Here is a 17,881-nt window from a genome sequence, read left to right on the forward strand (position 1 = left end):
CGTGAGTAGCCGGAGTATCCTTCCAGGGTAAATGGTGCTGACCTCTATGTAGGGTTCTATGACCACATTGAACTTTCTCGAGGAATGCAAAAAGCTCGGGAAAAGGGGTAGAGTTGCATTGATCGAAGCGGGTAAAGAAGGAGAACGATGTGGTGCAAGCAGGTCTGCTAAATGGTCACCTATCAAATTGTCAACCATGGACTGAATGGTCTCTAGATGGACAATGGCATACCTGAGATTGGACAAAGGTTTGAGCCAAGCGGTCAGGAGCAACGTGCCTTCATGCGTGCTAACTGTCGCAGACAACAACTTTGACTCGGACTGGAAGCATGAAATGAAGGTAGGTGCCATGTCCCAGCGATGAAGGTTCTCGCTGACGATTGTAGCGTGTCAGGTTCGTTTCCGATGTGACCAGCAAGGCTCTGATACTAACAACATCCAGCGAGGGATTGGCAGACCTGGAATATTGCGCAAAAATGGAGAAAGAAGTCCCCGTGACTGCCCAGTATCTGCTTGACCGTTAGTTGATCAACCCTGGACTGGTAGTGCGAGAGACTGACAGATTCCAGATGGGGTAAAACTCAACCATCATGACGAGAAGAATGTGCTCCTGGAGTTCAATACCAGTACGTCGGTGAGCAGATATCAAATGTCCGTCCCCATATTGACAATCTGTTAGATCAACACTTCGTGTTCCCCGAGGTAAGCTGCGTCACAAGTTGAGTCTGTGAACGTGCTCTGAATGCAGGTTTTAGGGTGGTGGTCATGCAATTATCAATGCCCTCTTCGACCATATCCGCAAGTTCGATGGTGTTACAATCATGTGGGAGACGCAAGCAGAACAGTTGCTGACCCACGATGACGGGTCTGTTTGCGGCGTCAAAGTTCGAAAGGCTGATGGACACATGACAAAAGTCCACGGTAAGAAAGTCATGTTGGCTTGCGGCGGGTTCGAGGGAAACCGTGAAATGTAGGGCACAGAGACCTTCTAAGAGAAACATTGGCCAACGAGGACTAGGTTAGCCAAATATGTCGGACCGAGAACAGAACACCTCGAGCTTATCGCACCGGGCCTCAAGTACAACACCGGCTTCGGTTTGAGGATGGGGTTGGAAGTTGGTGCTGCTGTTGCAGGTTCCATGAGCGGCATGCACGTAAGCGCAGTCCTCATATGTGCCATTTCTCAGCGCAGTCCATACTGACCCTGGCTGAAAGTGCGAATTGGTCGACACCCGAGCCAAGAAGCCCGATGCTGTGATCTGGGGCCACAATTATGGTATCGTTGTGAACGAGTACGATTGTCTCCTTTCAGGCTATGTTCGACTGTCGCTGAGTGACACAGGAACTGCAAGCGTTTCTATGACGAAGGCAAACGACAGTGAGACTCCCGATATTCCCGGGTGGAAACAGCCGCTGACGTGGACAGCCTCTTTGCGACGTTCGAGATGATTGCCCTTGAGACCTGGAGAGGTAAGTCATGGAAGCTCAGGGTTGAGCAACTGCTAACACGGGGCAGACCATAACCAGAAATCATACTTGTAGGCCCATCTCAGCTACATGGCAACTGTTTACTGACAGGATCTCAGCATCACTGACAGTCCGATCATGGACCGCTTCCGCCCAGGCTGGGTCTATGACACCACTGACCAAGAGCCCGAGAAAAGTGAAACCATCGAAGGGTTGGCCGAAAAGCTCGGACTGGATCCGAAAGAGCTGAAAAAGACAGTGGATGAGTATAACGCGGCGTAAGTCTTCGAGACAGGCAAATTATCAGATGTCGCTAACCCTGATGCAGCATCAACGACAAGGAGTTCAACCTGATGGCACTTGATGGTAAGAGGACACACGGGTATGAACATGACGAATATTGTAAAGATTGTGATACCTGACACTTTCGCAAGTCTCAATCCCGACAAGACCAACTGGGCCAACCCTATCACCAAACCCCCTTACTACGGGTGAGTGATCTCTCTGCAAACAGACGGGGTGAGGCAAAAGCTGACGATTCTCAGATATCCAATGAAAGGTAGCATCGATCATGACGGGCGATGCTGGGTCTTTGCTGATAAGTATTAGCACAACTTACCTTCACCTATGGTGGACTCAAGTGTGACCTTGACTCGAGGGTGCTTTCGACGACTGGGGTTCCAATTCCAGGTAAGAGACAGAGCCCAGCATTGACTTTCCTGGCTGACCGACTACAGGCCTGTACTGTGCTGGGGAATTGAGCGGCTTGTTCTACAACGAGGTGAGTCCATTCTTTCGACGTCAAAGCCTTGATGCTGATCCAGAGATCCAGTGTAAGTTCTCCAATGCGCCTTCACCGTGGACCCCGATCTGTAGAATCCACGCATAGAAATCCTGCAATCACTGTGATCGGGTTGACAGTTCGATGGACGCTAAACACAGTAACAGATCCGCCCGCAACGAGTGTTCTCCGCTCGCTCACTTTTGGCCGGATTGCTGGTCGCGATGCTGCTCAGGCTCTGTAAAGGAGGGAATCAGGGACGCAACGAGTTTGTAGCGGGGGATTTGACTGAGGTGCAAGACTGTGGAATGGCAGAAAGTTATTGTAGGCAAAGGAACAGTTCATAGCTCTGAGAATGATGAAAGGTTGGAACGCGATGTCGCGAGCTGTGGAAAACACCTCGCTAAACTTGCCTTTTGGTAAACGCGTTCAAAACAATCCTCAGCCTCGTCCAGCCTTGCACGTTCTACTGTACATCCTTGGCTGTGACAACCACCAGCAACAACATCTTCACTCGCCAAGCGGCCCTCAAAACACGTCCAGGACGTTCCTGATACCCACTCCTCCCAGTCGTGGATACATACATATTACAACATCCAAAGACCTTCCAACGTTCGACCGTGCGATATGGCAAACATCTCCCTAACCTTCTTGGTTGATCAGGTCTTCTCGACAATCCAGGTTGCCAAGTGACTGTACCGGCGTATTGGCTGAGTAGGGGCTCTACTCTGTATCCCCTAATGCATAGCCAGCGATTGCCGTGTACAGGATCTAGTAGCCTGGGTTGTGTAGGGGTCCTGTGAGAACTTGAAGTGTTAGGGGGTGGGAGCAGCAACATTGAGCCAACCGAATGAGAAGCAAAAAAACCCGAGAGGGTTTTCTCACAAATCTGAGTTTTTTGCCATTTGTATCGGAGGTCGATGGAAGAGAGAAGAGGGAGTAGAAGAGTGAGTGAGAGGGAAAATCTTGGGTCCAATCCTTGATACTGCAGGCTCGTTTCTCGTTTTGATCCATAAAATGTGAAGATGACATGAATACCTCGTGTATGGCACGCCAAGCCAACAATGTGCACCTGTCTCTTTGTCACTGGGCTTGCTTGTCATAGTGCGGTATGTTTGTTTTGGCGGGGTGCCAGGGAGGTCACACACATGGCATGTATACCAAGCTGCATACCACGACGGATATACTGTGCGGCCTCTTCGTGTTAGCGATCATGGTGAAGAGTAAAGGGTCAAAAGAAAAGAGGAATGCACTGAAGCTAGAATTCGCTTGATAGTTCTATTAGGGGTAATTGTCGTACGCATGCTCTGCCCAGATATTCCGTATCTATCCCACTCATGGCTTTACCCTCGAGATGAAAGGATGCTTCAACGCATCGTTGGGCGTGATGCGCTTCTCCGGCCGCAAATCCAAACACCTATCCAGCAGATCCACAAACAGATCCAGCTCTTTGCGCTCCTGTTCGTTCATGCGCTTGTCCTTCGGAACCAACCGAGATCTCAAATCTCTGACTGGTTTTGGCTTGATGTCCATCACTTTGATTATCGTCCGACCTGTAACTTTATCTGTCTCTTGAGCTCGAAAATTGAGGAGATCGTCAAAGTATTCATACGTCAGAGTTCCACGCCTGAGAAGCTTGTGCGGAAATTTCCCACGACACTCCATAATCGCGCGAAGCATGCCGTTGTTGTTGCGGCCTGTAAACAAGATCTTTCCCGTGTACAGTTCGAAAAGGGTACACCCAACTGACCACATATCAATACCATAGTCATAAGGGATGCCCAGGATGACTTCAGGAGCCCGATAGAAACGAGACACTAGATATGGCGCAGTGGCATTCTCGGTGATGGGAGACGCAGATCCCAAGTCGCAGATCTTCAGCGTACTCCTGGCTTCGTTGACAAGGATGTTGTCTGGTTTCAAATCAGCGTGTATGTATTGACATTTCTTCAGCAAGCTCAGTCCCCAAAAGAGTTGCTGTGCGTATGCTCGGATAGCCTTGAGATTGATGCCCACATCCCTGCCGAATTTTTTGAGCACTTCCCGCAGGTTCATGGAGAGGTTTTCAAAAACCATACAAAGATGACCTTTATGATCAAACGATCGTTGAAGACGAATGATGTGCTTCTTGTCTTCTGGGTCATTGGCAGCAATGTCTTTCAGAATGTCAATTTCTTTGATTCCGGCTTTTCGCATGGTTTCGTTGTTCCGAACAATTTTGATCGCGACCGCTTTGCCGGTTCGTCTATCAGTCGCTCGAACGACAGAGGAGAACATCCCTCTTCCCAGATTTTGTGTGACATGGTAACGGTCCTCGATCAGCTCACCAAGGATTGTTATGTAATACCCTTCGGGATCATCCCAATTGTCCATGAGGTTGACATCCAGGGCTTGCGCAGTCTTAATCTCTACTTTGGGCTTCATAGGAGCTTCGGCAAACATATCGTCTTCATCCTCATCGGCAAACATGTCAAACTCACCAGTCGCCTTGGGAGGGGGAGGGGCAGCCTTGTCGTCAGCTCCGGTTACTGCTTGGTCTGCTTGCTCGAGAGATTTCTCGTCTTCCTTGAAGAGACGTTTTTCATGTCGCGCTCGTTCCTCTTCCATGTCCACGGTAGGGTCATAGTCGGCAGCTGAAGGGCCGTCTTCGACCGGAGATCTTCTATCAGTGTTAGTCAGATCTGCATCATTATCGAACTTGATCTCCGCTGGAGACTGAGGAGCAGACAGATCTCTTGGCGTACGAGGTGAGGACGAGCCAGGGGATTCTAGTGAAATTAGTATGGAACCGGGACGGACGGTAACAGGGAACATACCGGATCGGCGTGGCGTTGTAGTATAGCTTTCCGGAGCAGGACTTGCCGGCGTCGACTCAGCCCCAAGATGAAGTGCCTGAACCAATAGCGGTGGAGCTTGACCACGATATTTGTTCTTTATAGCTTCACGACGTTTGCGCCGTTCTTCGATCAGAGCAGCCTCATCTATAATTCTGGGCTCTTCGATCTCAACGGTGGTGGCACCAGCGGGTATGGCCGTATGGGTTTCGGTGTGATTCCTGTCCTGTCTATGTCCAGTAGCTTCAGATCCTGGCGCAGGCACCAAGTTAGAGGTGACGTCGTCTGACTCTGACGGAAGGTCATGCGAGGGTGTGGATTGTGAAGTTCTCGTGGTCGCATCCTTTTCCGGCTGATCATCCGCATGTCTGGAGTTGGACTCAAACCTGCCACCTGGATCTCGCGTATTTGTAGAGCCATCCATTCCTTCCTCTCTACGACGAGAGTGCCTATATGGAGACCGGCTCCTGCTGCGACTTCGAGAGGTTCGCGACCGCTTTGAGAGTCGTTCGTAGGATTCGTAGCGTCGATGACGGAAGGCATCATCCTCGTACCTCACAGCGAAGGAGCGCGTATCATTATGGGATCTGTTTCTCGCATGGTCATAGTCGCGGGGGCGCTTCTCGCCCCTCGAAGCACGGTAAGGCGATCTCGAACGTGATCGATGCGATCTAGACGTTGCGCTGTAGGGAATGGAAGATGGTCTGGCACGACGGTCAATCTTGCTGTTATTGCGGAAAGATGGTATATTCTTTGCCTTCGCGTCCGAGTCTGACGTCAAGATTTCGCCCTCAGACTGGCTGGGTGATCTTGAACCCATGGTGGAGTGGTCGACTTGCAGGCCGGGAACGAGACCTAGCCTTTAGTTGTGATAAGAGCGTTAGCCAGCAGATTCTGGTATGGGAAAATTTGCAGTTGTAGAGCCCGACCGGTGTCGTCCCACAAAAGTCCTTCTCAAATCGCTTTCGAAAGCATTCCACTGAGCAGAAAAGATATTGGTGAATCAACTTGACCGAACCGCAAGATGACGATCGAGGTGCGAAGCCCGAGAACGATGAAGTGACGTTGTAGCAGGAGGTGTAGAAGTGACCGAAAGCACTAGTCATCATACTTCAAAGAACCCTACAAGCACTTGAAACCCGGCGCAAGTTGCTATTGCCGCCTCGCCGCCAAACAACGCCGGGGGATTCAAGTCCTTGGCAGCGAGTGGCAACCTTCCACCACCGATCCACCGCAACTCACTACATCAAGAGTGTGAAATACAGCCAAGGCGCTAGTAATTGTGAATATAAAAGCGGCCCAGGCAGTCGATAGATCTAGCTAGTTCCAATACACTTTTACACGTTCTTTCACAAGAGCATCGTCAACAAGCGCAAGAGCTCCTGATAGATCGTTCGTTCTACAAGGGTAGGAAGGATCACAGGTCAATCGCAAGATTTGTTGCTACGCCCACCTGTTCCTGATGAGAATTCGCCCGTACTGCCTATCCTCCTCGACAGTCCAAGCACTACGTGCCCTTTGGCTTCGTTCTCGACCTTTCTCGACTTAGAGGGCTCTTCCTGAAATAATGACCATAGATCCAAAGTGATAAGTGTTTCTTCTATTCATGGTTGTCTATCTCGCCAAACGCGTCTTGAACGTGTACTGCTATAGAACTGCTCGCTTTCGAACTCGGCGCTTTCGCGGATATGTCCTCTTCCACCACCCTGTCTCCTTCCTCCTCGTCTTCCACCATTTCGAGTAGCAAAATCGCTCAGACCTGCCCCACCACGATCTGGTTGTGGAGTTCCGACAGATAGAGCATTGGTGATGCTGGTCAGAAATAAACGTGGTAGGTCTGCAATGTCGGGTTCATCGGCGAGAACTGTCGCGCTGGCAGCCAGGTATTCGGCACAAAAGACTTCCCATAGGTGAACACTGTATTTTGAACTGCCATTTGGTCTTGGATAGTATGGCTCATTTTCCAAGAATGCTCTAACCGCCTGTTGGACACCACTGTTGTCCATGCTGATCTTTTTACACGCGTCAAAGTCCAGAAGCCAGAGACTTATCAGTCGCTGCTTGAAGTTTGGATTAGATATCACAACTTCTTGGTATGTGTCGCTCTTTTCCGCCAGGCCTTGTAACCGCTCAGAATTTCGTTGACCCGGAAATCGTTGCCTCTATAGTAGGTGAGCTTCCTAGCACAAACTCGACATCGGCAGCGTCGATTCTGATATCCCAATGCATGACCGCCAGTGATTTAGCCATTGCTGTGGCGTATTCATCTGCAAATAGGCCAAGGTACTGGATTTGATCGAGATGGAGCTTGTAGTTGCGAAGAGAAAATGATTTGAGTCGACTATGATCATTGGTGATTCGCATTCGGCCAAGATATGGGCGGATCAGACAGTCTTTATTGCTTGCGACATTCTTTGCCTGTTCTCGAGCGGGTTCATCAAGTTGACAGAAGACATCTATGATCTTGTTGCGTATGATTTGCGGGAGGGGAAAGATGCGCTCCATACAAAGCACGTCTCCCGGTTTTCGCGATTGGGGAATTTGCTGGTTGTATCTTGACCAGAAATCAGAGTTTGCCGTGGCAAACCATACACATTGTGGGATAGCCACCTCTCCAGAAATCAAGGCATTGCGGGAAAAGCTGTCCTGTATTCTCACTCCCATGACATAGTTGTTCCATAATTTGTCGCTTTGGTCTAAGAGACAGAACTTGTAGACCCAGATAGTGCCAGGATGCTCCAGAACAATGCCGACAGAACCGGTCCCTGCTTCGCGGAAGGTGTTTTGCTGACCAGTTGAACTTTGTTGACGGTCTGCAAATGAGGAAGTCGTGGAAATAGCTGATTTTGTGAACATCAATCGTTTCAACGTCTGTATATTCGTCTCGCTGGATGCTTCTGCCGTAAGCTAATCCTCGAGTCGAAGTGTTTCCATCGCCAGGACGTCAAAGGAAGGTGTACGTGCTGAGTGCGAAACATCGGATGTGTCCTGCCGTCGCTGATGTGCCACTTTAAGCAGAGTGCCAGGCACCTCGGAATCTCTTTTTGAAGATACCGACATAGTTGGAAAGGTCAGAGGAGGCGTTTGGGTGATGAAAAAGGTCTGGGAAGTGAAAGAGAAGATGAAGTGATACGTTTCAGAGGTGGCGTCAGCAGGCGTAGACAGTGAGTGAGCAGTGGAAAATGGTGCGGTGAGATTTCCCTTCAATTCGAAGGCGTGTCGGTGTTTGACAAAGCTGATCTCCTGTTCAGTGTCTCTTCAAGAATGCCTTCGACCCGCGCGAGGAACTTTTCTGGCAAAGTGAGGTGACTGGGTAGACTGAGAAGAGGTCGGCTGCACTCAAGATATCGACCTCGAAACTCCGACCACAAAGCTGAGTCCGAGGAACTGCGGGTGACGGGTCGAGGGAAATAGGGATCGTTCTTCAGGAAGGCACGAGCAGCTTGCTCGATGCCTGCATCGTCCATTGTCATCGATCTGCAGCAGTCGAAGTCCAATACCCATAGGCCGTGAGTGCCAAAAAAATCGTTCGTATACTCTCCAATCCCAGTCCTCTGAGTACCCCCAAGAACAAATTCCACATCATTCGCATCTATCTTCGCAGCCCAGTGCATCATAGCAAGCGTCTCTGCCATGGCGTGGGCGTAGTCCATAACATTCAATCCAAGTTCTTCCGCTTGGTTTAAATGCATGGGATAGTTCCGCAATGAAAAGAAAGTTCGCCCTCTGGCCTCATTTTGGAATTTTCGTCGGCCAAGGTAAAGCCGAACCAGGCAATCCCGGTCTGCGTCGTTGTTCTTGATCGTCGCGGCTGCGGCTGGAGGACAATAGCGATCCACGAGACGGTCCCTCACCTCCTGCGGTAATGGTGGGATGCGTTCCGCACAGAGCACATTGCAGGCCACGTAGCCTTGAGGGAATCTGCAAAGGTTGGCTTCCCACCATGAGGCGTCACCCGTGACAAGTCTCGGCCACCGCGGCACGCACACACTGTTTTGATCCTTCTGTTGCGAATGTTTCTCGAGAATAACTTTGTGCATATTGTAGTCGTTACGAATTGATCTGCCTGGGCCCCCGTCCTCTCTCTTCATGGCTACCGTCCCACCTTCAGCGGCCCAGACAGATCCACAAAAGCCTTGCCCTATCCGGCGAAACTTGGGGCCGCAATCGTCGTATTGCTTGTAACCCGCCATGTCCGGTGATCTGAGCTGTGTTTTGGAAACGAGTCAGTTTGGGGATATGCTGTAGCAATCGGGTATATTAGAGGGTATCTCTGCTTTTAAATGTTAGTTGGATCCCGGGCCCTGTAGTGAAGGTCCTCAGCTGAAAGTTTGTAATACTAGGATTAGTTCTGTTCTCCACCGATCGGTCTTTTTTGGCGTGGCTAGATTCCTCCTTGAGTCTGCACATGCTTTCAATGATACTGTTTGGGACACGATACACTCAACGTCTGATGTGGCCAAAGATGCGCGATTATGGCGGAGTGATCGCTGTGTTCAAATGATACAGGACTGTTGTTCGGAAGGTGAATGTAATGTACCGTGCTTCGACAAGTCCTCGGTTTTAATGTAATGTTCAGTAACCATAATTTTGCGTAATGCTACCAAGGTCGACAGAAGTGGTTAAGTATTTTGGAGATTTGGTTAACACAGATGTGGATATGGTGCCTGGAGCACTTGCTAGCGTGATTTGGCAACCAGAGACCACTCAAAGTGACGGAAAAATATAGTTACCAGGACCAACCATCAATACTGAGATAAAGAGGGCAAAAAATCTTACGCGGATTTTAAGCAAATGATTTTCACAGGGCTGGTCACTTGAAACACTGGGATTCGGAGAATAGCAAATTCCCGCTTCTCCCAAGCCCGTCGACGATGGAAACCGTTGCTCGTCTTTGCCCAGGCGATACGTACGTCTTATTGTAAACGTTGATATCGTTTCAGGTCCCAGGTCCTGCACTCCGTCTTACAACCCATGCAAGTCACTCTAGTGAGCTGGCGGAGAGATTATGGATGTACTTGACTGAGGGCAAACACCAGTGGGTCATCCCTTCGAGAGAGCAGTTCCCCACTTTCAAGCCTCAATCCAGTGAATCCATAGGTCCACTCCGAGGAAGCACCTTAACAAACATCAAGCAACCTGATGCCGACGCTTTGTATGGCCCATGCTCCATGCCTGGATTGCGATATGCATATGCACCAGTCGACCAAGTTTGCCCCAGTGTCACATCCTCGAGACCTCCCTGAAGAATGCACACTTCTTCGATATAAGCATGGGTTATCACCTGGTCGCTGGCAGATACTGCACTCGGCTCGTACCACTGCAGAACAGCCTTCTGTTCCGAATTCTTCTCACCATTTAGATGCAGTTCCCAGATTCCAGGTGCGACGGTGTACCAAGGCTTCACTGTCTCTGAGTTCTCGGGTGTCCCAATTGGGGGATGTAACGGCGGATGGGAGAATTCTTTCTGCTCGAGAGGCATTCTGTGAAAGGCGTGTATCGAGATGTCTAGCATTGCCACACCTCCCCAAAATGCGAGAAGCTAGTGTTGCTGCCGACCTGGCAGGCCCGGTCAGTATTCAGTCAATTCTAGCTTCATCTACACTTACAGCAACGCAACCGGCACCAGGACGCACGCGAGAAAAACGTCTAGGGTAGAACAGACGAAGGAACCGGCGGATCTGCGAAGTCACAACGGTCTCCCCTGCAAAAGTCAACCGTGCCAAGCCATCACGTGATAGCCCGCAATGCAGTTAGTGGCAGTGTTACTTCCTCGTAGACTGCGGCGATTATTCTGCTTCAGAACTTCGCGCCACTCTTTCCTGACGCTGCCAGACTTCCACAACCCAACCTCGAAACCTCCTAAGCCCTCTACACACAGCAGATTGAACAGGAAACAATAAAAAATGGGTGGTCAAAGCAGAGAAGGTAGGTTCGAGCAAAGCACCGATCGATCTGATGAGCTTCCTGACATTTTCTTCTCAGGCGGTAAAGTCAAGCCACTGAAGGCCCCCAAGAAGGAGAAGAAGGACATGGATGAAGAGGACGTTGCATTCAAGGCCAAGCAAGCCGCAGGTACGAACGTCCTGTATATGGGTTTCGTCGAACAGCAGCTGAATCGTTCGCGCAGATGCAAAGGCCCGGAAAGAAATGGCCGACAAGGCAAAGGGAAAAGGGCCGCTGAACGCCGGCCAGCAAGGAATCAAGAAGAGTGGGAAGAAATAGATGACGCGAGTGCATGGATTTCTTGTTCTGGCGCCTACAACGATTTTATGATCTAGGAGCGAGGCGCAAGATGGGTTGAGCTCGTTGATTGACTAGAATGGTGGCCGGAAGTCAAATATGAAATTGACCAGGAAATACTCCATCGACCCCTCTGCCCCGTGCATCTGCGCTGACTGGCGTGCGAAATGAACTGGCTAACTTCCATGTGTGACCTCTCCGTATCAAGGATGGATTTCGGTCCGTCCGGCCTTGCAGCTTACGGCAAAGCAGCGCGAACGGGCCCTTTACAGTCCGCTAGGAGCCAGCATGGATCCAGTCCAGAACAATTCTGCACCCTCAAAGAAGGAAGAGAGAGAATCGGGGCTTGATCAAGTTCTGCATTGGCAATACCGTGGACAAAGACAATTGCTGCCATGCAAAGATGATAGCGACAGGCTTGGCAGTATAGATTTGAATGTGTTTGCTAGACCGCCAACCAAACAGTCATCACATTGACCGTCTCTAGTTGGACTACAGATCTCCTCAAAGCAGTTGTGGTTGATTGGCAGGCCTTGTTATTTGCCATCGGCTTACTTTACTTCTCGCGATCTTTTCATCGCTCTTTCCATCCTTGCCCTCATTTCTTCCTTCGTCGCAAGACTTCCACTACCTCCTTACTCTACCTTAGGCCTTAAGAAGCGCACCACACTATCAAATCTTCAACATCTCCACTCAAATATCTCTCACAATGGACGAGCCATCGGGCCAACCACCCGAACCGCGCGAGGATCGTGGACCTCGCATTCCTCCTGCCAAACTCTCATCGTATGCGGATGTTGCTCATAAGGAAACTTGCTGGAGAACAGAGCTGTAGAACTGACACCCTCACGCATAGGATCAATCCCGAACCAACAATCTCCCTCTTCTTCAAACCAACCAAAGACTCCTCTTTGGTCCTCCTTGATGGCAAATTCTCTCGAGATGCCGCCATGATCTTCTGCGACCGCATTCGTCACGACCTGATGGACAACAACCGAAAATCCTTCACTATCGTTGGTGGTAGCTTGAACGGTCTCAAGGAAGTTTTGTCTTGGATCAATCAGTGCGTTGCCGAGCAGAACATCATCAAGTTCAAAGATGTGAGTCCCTTGAGTTTCTTCTCCAGCACCGAGACTAATACGCCTCTTCAGTTCGACGACAACGCACCCAACTTGTTCACCACCTACGCCAATGTCATCATCTCTGCTCACTACCTGGGTATTCCGCCGCGGGACCTCTCCGACCATATTGTCAAACGCATGTCCGCCGTTGCTCGGAAACAGCTCATGAGTTGGGCTGAAGTCGAATGGTTCTACACGACCCCTCTACTGGCGACACTTCCCGATGAGAGAGAAAATCCTGTCCGTGGAGTTGCTGGTGCTTCCGTGTTCTGGGCGTGGTGGAATGGCAAGCTTGACGAGAACGAGACCCCTGAAGACATGATGATGTTGAGCGTTTTGAGGCAGGAGATCAGCCAGTTGGACAAGGATCTGCATGAGTGGTGTGAGAGAAACGAGGTTGAAGTGAGAAAGAAGTGGGAAGAGAAGGACAAACCTAAGAAGTCCGGGGTTCATACAAATGGCTATTGTGGCGAAAATGGTCATGCCCTGGACGGAGCCAGTGGAGGAGGGGATGGAGGTAGATGGGATGAACCAACAACTGTGACTTCTGGAGGTACCAATGGCTGGGACACCTTCAGCACCGAAGGACCCCTTGGCCCGCCCAATTCAGTCGCAACCCAAGACTCCGGCGTCGACGTGGCATTTGGTGGTAAGAACAGTGCTGCTTTGCCTCCTCTACATGAGATGGATGGGATCAACGGGGCCGGTGACTGGGCTGAAGAGGTTAGCGAGATCACTCGGCTCAACAACCAACAGTGGTAGGACCCTGGATACGGATCCGGGGAGGGTGGAGAAAGCGATAGCACCATGAGCGACCATGTCCAACTGCCTGTGTGAAGAGATAAGAGCACGACCTGGATGGCTTAACCTTTAGCAAGAGGCGGGGGTTGGCTTTCTACTCCTGGCTAGCCAAGTGTCTGCTGGGGCAAGTTTGGGCGCTGGAACAAGAAAGAGGCTGATGCCTGTGACTCTGTTAGGTCCTGTACGACTGGGTTAGTCTAATGCGGGGTCCTCTACTAGATCCCAAGAACGATAGCCTGGAGTGCCAGTGAGTGCCTAGCTGTGTTGGTTTACTAGAAGCCGACGATCATTTGTCACGAAATCACATGATGCCAATGCAAAAAGGTTTTTTTCAAATGTTTTGTTTGTTGTCGTGTCTATGTGCCATTCAAACCGTTTCCGCTGTTTTCAACCATGTGAATGCGCGCTCTCCTCTCCTCGCCCCCCACCCCCAAAAGATTTGTGAAACCCCAAAAAAGTTATGTGTCTGTGTCCGAATTAAGAAAGAGATGATTAACTGCCATAGTCCCTAGTTTCAACCCAATCAGAGAAGGAAAAAGCCGAGTTCCCGTAAATGGCCCTGCGGCGCGACCCCTGTGGCAGCCTTCATCGCCATCGCCATCTATGCCAATGCCATGGATCGGAAAGATCCTCTCCCATGACGGAACATGAAGTCCGAAAGGCCTGCCCAAAAAGATAATTTGCAAGACCATACATGCCATGCCATTGCCATTCCCATCAACCACTGTCGCTTACGTGCTGATGTTCTCAAGGACGCTGTTGACGTCAGCGATGAGCTGGGTGAGCAGGTCCGAGAGGCTGATCAAGGTGCCGTTGGTGCTGTCAGCCGAGAGAAGAGTCTGGACGGTATCAAAGAGCTGTCCAAGGGAAGTGGCGAGGCTGTTGACAAGAGTCACGTCATCGCCGGTGACAACAGTGGTGGTCCCAAGGCCGGAGATGCTGTCAACAAGCCCAAGAAGAGTGTTGAGGGTGTTGGTCAGCGTCAGGGTGTACACGGTGCTGCCGATGGTCGCGCCAGTGGCGGTGGTCGTCTGGGTCTCAATGACCAGCTGCTCAACGGCGGCGGTGATGTTTGTAAGTGCGTCGAGGACGGGGTCCAAAACCAGCTCCAAGTTGGTGAGCAGGTTCGTAACAGTAGTGCCAACGTCTCCAAGGAGGTCGGTGAGGTCGAGTTGAGGAGCAGGAGCTCTTGCAGCAATGTCCTTAGCAGCCTCGACTGGCTGGAGGGCGGTGTTGGAAGAGGCTGAGCGTCGGGTTAGTAACTGCTCTTGGATAATTGGTCAAGATTAGATGGGAAACTCACCCTCCAGAGGAAGAGCCATGGTAGAGGCAGCCATGAGAAGGCCAGCGAAGACGGTAGAGCAGCGCATTTTGATGAGTTTGGTTTTGGTTGAAAGGGTTTGGTTTTTGGTTGAAGTGGTAGAGAAGAAATAGATTCTTGCACGAAAGACTGGAGTGAGGTTGAGAAGAAATGAGCGACTGTTGTATTACTGTTTGATGATGAGGATGAGAATGTACCTTGAAAGTCGAGGAGACCTAGATGTTTATATACACTGATTGACGTTCTTCGTATACGCCATGTTATGATCGAGATCTGTGGATGGATAGGGCACGACATCGACGCGTCGGTCGTGCACGTTCATCCAAATTTCTTGCGATATCCAACATTGAGATTCGCACTAGTGGATCGACCTGGATTAGCTGTAGATCCTCGTGGTTTTGGTTAGTGTGAGAGATGCGGCTTGATCTCTTGATCATCAGCCTCCCGAATCGAGACAGATTTTCATTGCACAATCCTTATCCGATTGAACTACCCGCGCCGGGAATTAAGTGTGGTGGATACCGTGCCGCCAGTTGCTAGGGGCTGGTTAAGATCAAAACAGGCGCACGGGCCAATGGTGCCGGCTGTCGATTGGCTATCGATTGGCTGTCGAGTGATTAACGACGAGGCTGAACCTTGCTAGTAATTGCCAGTTCCATCGAATCCGACGCGAGGGGCATTTGAAGGTGATCTTGACGGGACGTCAATATTGAACTTCTTTCGCGCTTAAGATTGCTTCAGCAAAGATTATAATGATGATCGCCTATTCCAAGCACCTGCTGCCGTGCACTGATAAACAAGCCTCTCCCAGCTCTTTCACTATTGAATTGAGTTGCTTCTTGGCAAAATCATGGAACGCGCATCTTTGCGGAGAGTGTGTCAGGAGAAACAAAACATGAGGAGCGGTTGCAATCCTCGACGGGCAATCAGATACACTATCGCGATTTCCCAGGAAGATCATTGGCAGCACCGTCCAACGATGTCGGAGAATCGGAATCACCAACAGTACTGGATAAGAAGTCAAATCTCTCACAGCTGATTACCTCCGGTTCAGCTTTCGGTCCACGAGTGTCTGTTGTTTCAACTCGTTGATGGCCTTGACCAGATATGTAAGTGGCAGGTCTTCCGCGCGTGTCGATGGTGAAACGACTGAGACATCCACCAGCCTTCCGTTGCCGCGGGGCAGGCGGGAAGGCTCGACAGAGAGAGGGATCGGCTGAAAAAGATACGACTTATCGATGTTGAAGTGCCCGTCAACTAAAATGTCCCCTCTGCCATATTTTATCATGAACATGTAGAAGTGTCGGATGACGGAGGAGCCGGGATTTGAAGCGCCATCTCACAACTTGCTACATCCAGAGTCTGTCTTGGAAGCAGTGGACTTGGAAGCAGTGGACTTGGAGCGCGAGACAAATGTTGACTCACATGAGATTCGGGAACAGAGAGGGGCAGGGAGGCAGCACTGACTCCTAATGGTGCAGGTCGTTGAGCACTATGACGGCACTCATTCCAAAGCATCGATATTGAAATGTTGAGAGAGACCAGAATCAAGGTAGGGAAAGAGGAGTGGCTGCGCTCTTTCCGCGACACTCGCTTTGAATTCTACCTGGGCAGCGGTTTCCCTCAAACTGCAACCGCAACCGCAACCGCAGGCAACACCATCTCTCAGCTCTTCCAGATTGCCACATTCACGCAATCTTCTTCTCTTCGACGTGTGGCTTTAACGTTGACCTTGCCATGAGAGACTGAGCATTCACCCTCTCTTGATTCATCGCCAACCAAGACGTTCACTTGCGCCAAAATGGTCTCAGTTTCCCTCTCACTCTCGGTTGTACCTTTGCTCGTGCTTATGCACTTGTGCCTTTGCCTTGGTGACCTTAATACTCGTCAATCATGTGGCTCGGGATATCATCTCTGCTCACCTGACGGAAGTTCCACCAGGGATGTGCCCGAAATCGGTCCGGGATTGGCTAGGCTGTACCTCGATCTGATTCAAACGGTCAACCTTCAACCTGCGCCAGTCCACCTCCTGTCGTCCGGCGAGGGAACTGTTCCTGCGCATCGAGCGAGCGAAACTCCAGGGAATTTATGCTGTAAGGCCTATTTTGTGACAACAACAACCACCACCCAACATCACGAACTGACTCTGAGCAGGTGCTGAAACAACCCAGTGTCTTTTAGTGCTGAGCTATAATGTTCCATTGTGTTGGGTACTATTCTCGCCTCTTTTTTCCTAGCCCTAGCTCATGCTTGGTGTTTCTCTCTAGGACAGGTTCACAACGAACTATTACCTTCCTGATGGCTCTTATGGTTCGATTAGCACCGGAAACTATACAACTCCCAATGGCGACATTGCAAACCTGATCACAGGGAGCTATCGTCTGGCGGATGGGCAGACGGGAAATATCTATCAGGGAGACACGCTTGAGGAACCAAACACCTCCACGTTGCCGATGCCAACGCCATGGACCAGTAAAGGAGTTGGCTCAGCGATACCGGCCAGTGAGGTAGGAGCTCGGCCAACCACCAATTTCTCAAGCATGCCGCTGTTGCCCACCCACACAAGCGGCTCGACTGTCAGTGCCAGCAGTGACCTGGCCACAATGACGACACTCTTTGGGGACAACGTGACTATAAGTAGCACACCGCTGGCATCGATCCCAACCAGAACACCACAGCCCAGCATTACGCCTCCAATCACGAACAATGCCTTCGCGCAATCTCTTCGTAACTTGAAGCACCTGTGGCCGATGCTGATGACCTTTGTGGCGGTCACACAATTTGTATCACACGAATGAGCGAGACAAACGGCATCTGTATGACCCGTGGAAAGAAAAATCTGGAATCAAATCCTATCATGTGGACATGGATGGTTGGCAGGTACAAGTCGGGATGCTGGCTATGGGAGTCATTTGGACCTGGGGCACGCATGGACGGACAAATAGTGGACAGAGCACAAAGGGGATCACAACCATTGCAATAATGTCAGAGGACAAAAAGTGTCGCACAGTAGCTGAACAGGAATATCTCTCTTTTGTGCCTCGTGAGGTTTCACTTCGCCGTATATCAGTAGGTAATCTCCCCTTATCTGTGGCGAGATTATTGGGCTCTCTCTTCTCCGCCCAATTATCCTACCTACTCCGTGCTTGGGCTAAAAATCGCCGACTCGCGCATTTCTCATTATGCGCAACACCCCTCAGGCACCCCGTCCATCAGGCGGTTTGGTGGGGCAGGAGGACCGCATCATCAGGACCCTGCCCAGCTCCGCGACGGCAGTTTGTTGAATTTTGGTTGGTGCTATTCTCCTCCTCTA

The 17,881-nt window shown here is 50.5% G+C and overlaps 9 protein-coding genes across 9 annotated transcripts; 4 read left to right on the plus strand and 5 right to left on the minus strand.

Moving 5' to 3' along the window:
* Window positions 1-223: 223 nt before the first annotated feature.
* Z517_02986 (uncharacterized protein) lies at window positions 224-2,492 on the plus strand (the record flags this gene model as incomplete). The annotated part of the gene is made up of 18 exons (XM_013432094.1): window positions 224-340; window positions 387-394; window positions 443-519; window positions 570-626; window positions 680-702; window positions 756-970; window positions 1,019-1,154; window positions 1,216-1,292; window positions 1,343-1,378; window positions 1,427-1,470; window positions 1,517-1,538; window positions 1,587-1,745; window positions 1,796-1,849; window positions 1,902-1,958; window positions 2,013-2,026; window positions 2,077-2,157; window positions 2,205-2,300; window positions 2,416-2,492. 18 exons carry the CDS (start codon window positions 224-226, stop codon window positions 2,490-2,492), a joined length of 1,350 nt encoding a protein of 449 aa, XP_013287548.1.
* A 1,091-nt stretch (window positions 2,493-3,583) lies between these two features.
* On the minus strand, window positions 3,584-5,902 carry Z517_02987 (uncharacterized protein; the record flags this gene model as incomplete). Its single annotated transcript, XM_013432095.1, has 2 exons — window positions 3,584-5,016; window positions 5,065-5,902. The coding sequence occupies 2 exons, from the start codon at window positions 5,900-5,902 to the stop codon at window positions 3,584-3,586; spliced, it is 2,271 nt and encodes a 756-aa protein (XP_013287549.1).
* A 784-nt stretch (window positions 5,903-6,686) lies between these two features.
* Z517_02988 (uncharacterized protein) lies at window positions 6,687-8,142 on the minus strand (the record flags this gene model as incomplete). The annotated part of the gene is made up of 3 exons (XM_013432096.1): window positions 6,687-7,244; window positions 7,270-7,976; window positions 8,043-8,142. The coding sequence occupies 3 exons, from the start codon at window positions 8,140-8,142 to the stop codon at window positions 6,687-6,689; spliced, it is 1,365 nt and encodes a 454-aa protein (XP_013287550.1).
* A 143-nt stretch (window positions 8,143-8,285) lies between these two features.
* Z517_02989 (uncharacterized protein) lies at window positions 8,286-9,275 on the minus strand (the record flags this gene model as incomplete). Its single annotated transcript, XM_013432097.1, has 1 exon — window positions 8,286-9,275. One exon carries the CDS (start codon window positions 9,273-9,275, stop codon window positions 8,286-8,288), a length of 990 nt encoding a protein of 329 aa, XP_013287551.1.
* An 887-nt stretch (window positions 9,276-10,162) lies between these two features.
* On the minus strand, window positions 10,163-10,564 carry Z517_02990 (uncharacterized protein; the record flags this gene model as incomplete). The annotated part of the gene is made up of 1 exon (XM_013432098.1): window positions 10,163-10,564. The coding sequence occupies one exon, from the start codon at window positions 10,562-10,564 to the stop codon at window positions 10,163-10,165; it is 402 nt and encodes a 133-aa protein (XP_013287552.1).
* Window positions 10,565-10,988: 424 nt separating this feature from the next.
* Window positions 10,989-11,307, plus strand: Z517_02991 (uncharacterized protein; the record flags this gene model as incomplete). Its single annotated transcript, XM_013432099.1, has 3 exons — window positions 10,989-11,010; window positions 11,068-11,157; window positions 11,213-11,307. The coding sequence occupies 3 exons, from the start codon at window positions 10,989-10,991 to the stop codon at window positions 11,305-11,307; spliced, it is 207 nt and encodes a 68-aa protein (XP_013287553.1).
* A 727-nt stretch (window positions 11,308-12,034) lies between these two features.
* On the plus strand, window positions 12,035-13,208 carry Z517_02992 (uncharacterized protein; the record flags this gene model as incomplete). Its single annotated transcript, XM_013432100.1, has 3 exons — window positions 12,035-12,111; window positions 12,182-12,425; window positions 12,477-13,208. The coding sequence occupies 3 exons, from the start codon at window positions 12,035-12,037 to the stop codon at window positions 13,206-13,208; spliced, it is 1,053 nt and encodes a 350-aa protein (XP_013287554.1).
* Window positions 13,209-13,978: 770 nt separating this feature from the next.
* On the minus strand, window positions 13,979-14,617 carry Z517_02993 (uncharacterized protein; the record flags this gene model as incomplete). The annotated part of the gene is made up of 2 exons (XM_013432101.1): window positions 13,979-14,490; window positions 14,551-14,617. The coding sequence occupies 2 exons, from the start codon at window positions 14,615-14,617 to the stop codon at window positions 13,979-13,981; spliced, it is 579 nt and encodes a 192-aa protein (XP_013287555.1).
* Window positions 14,618-17,108: 2,491 nt separating this feature from the next.
* On the plus strand, window positions 17,109-17,366 carry Z517_02994 (uncharacterized protein; the record flags this gene model as incomplete). Its single annotated transcript, XM_013432102.1, has 1 exon — window positions 17,109-17,366. One exon carries the CDS (start codon window positions 17,109-17,111, stop codon window positions 17,364-17,366), a length of 258 nt encoding a protein of 85 aa, XP_013287556.1.
* Window positions 17,367-17,881: the final 515 nt, after the last annotated feature.

The sequence above is a fragment of the Fonsecaea pedrosoi genome (genome assembly GCF_000835455.1).
Source record: "Fonsecaea pedrosoi CBS 271.37 unplaced genomic scaffold supercont1.2, whole genome shotgun sequence".
In the NCBI taxonomy this organism is placed as follows: Eukaryota; Fungi; Ascomycota; class Eurotiomycetes; order Chaetothyriales; family Herpotrichiellaceae; genus Fonsecaea; species Fonsecaea pedrosoi.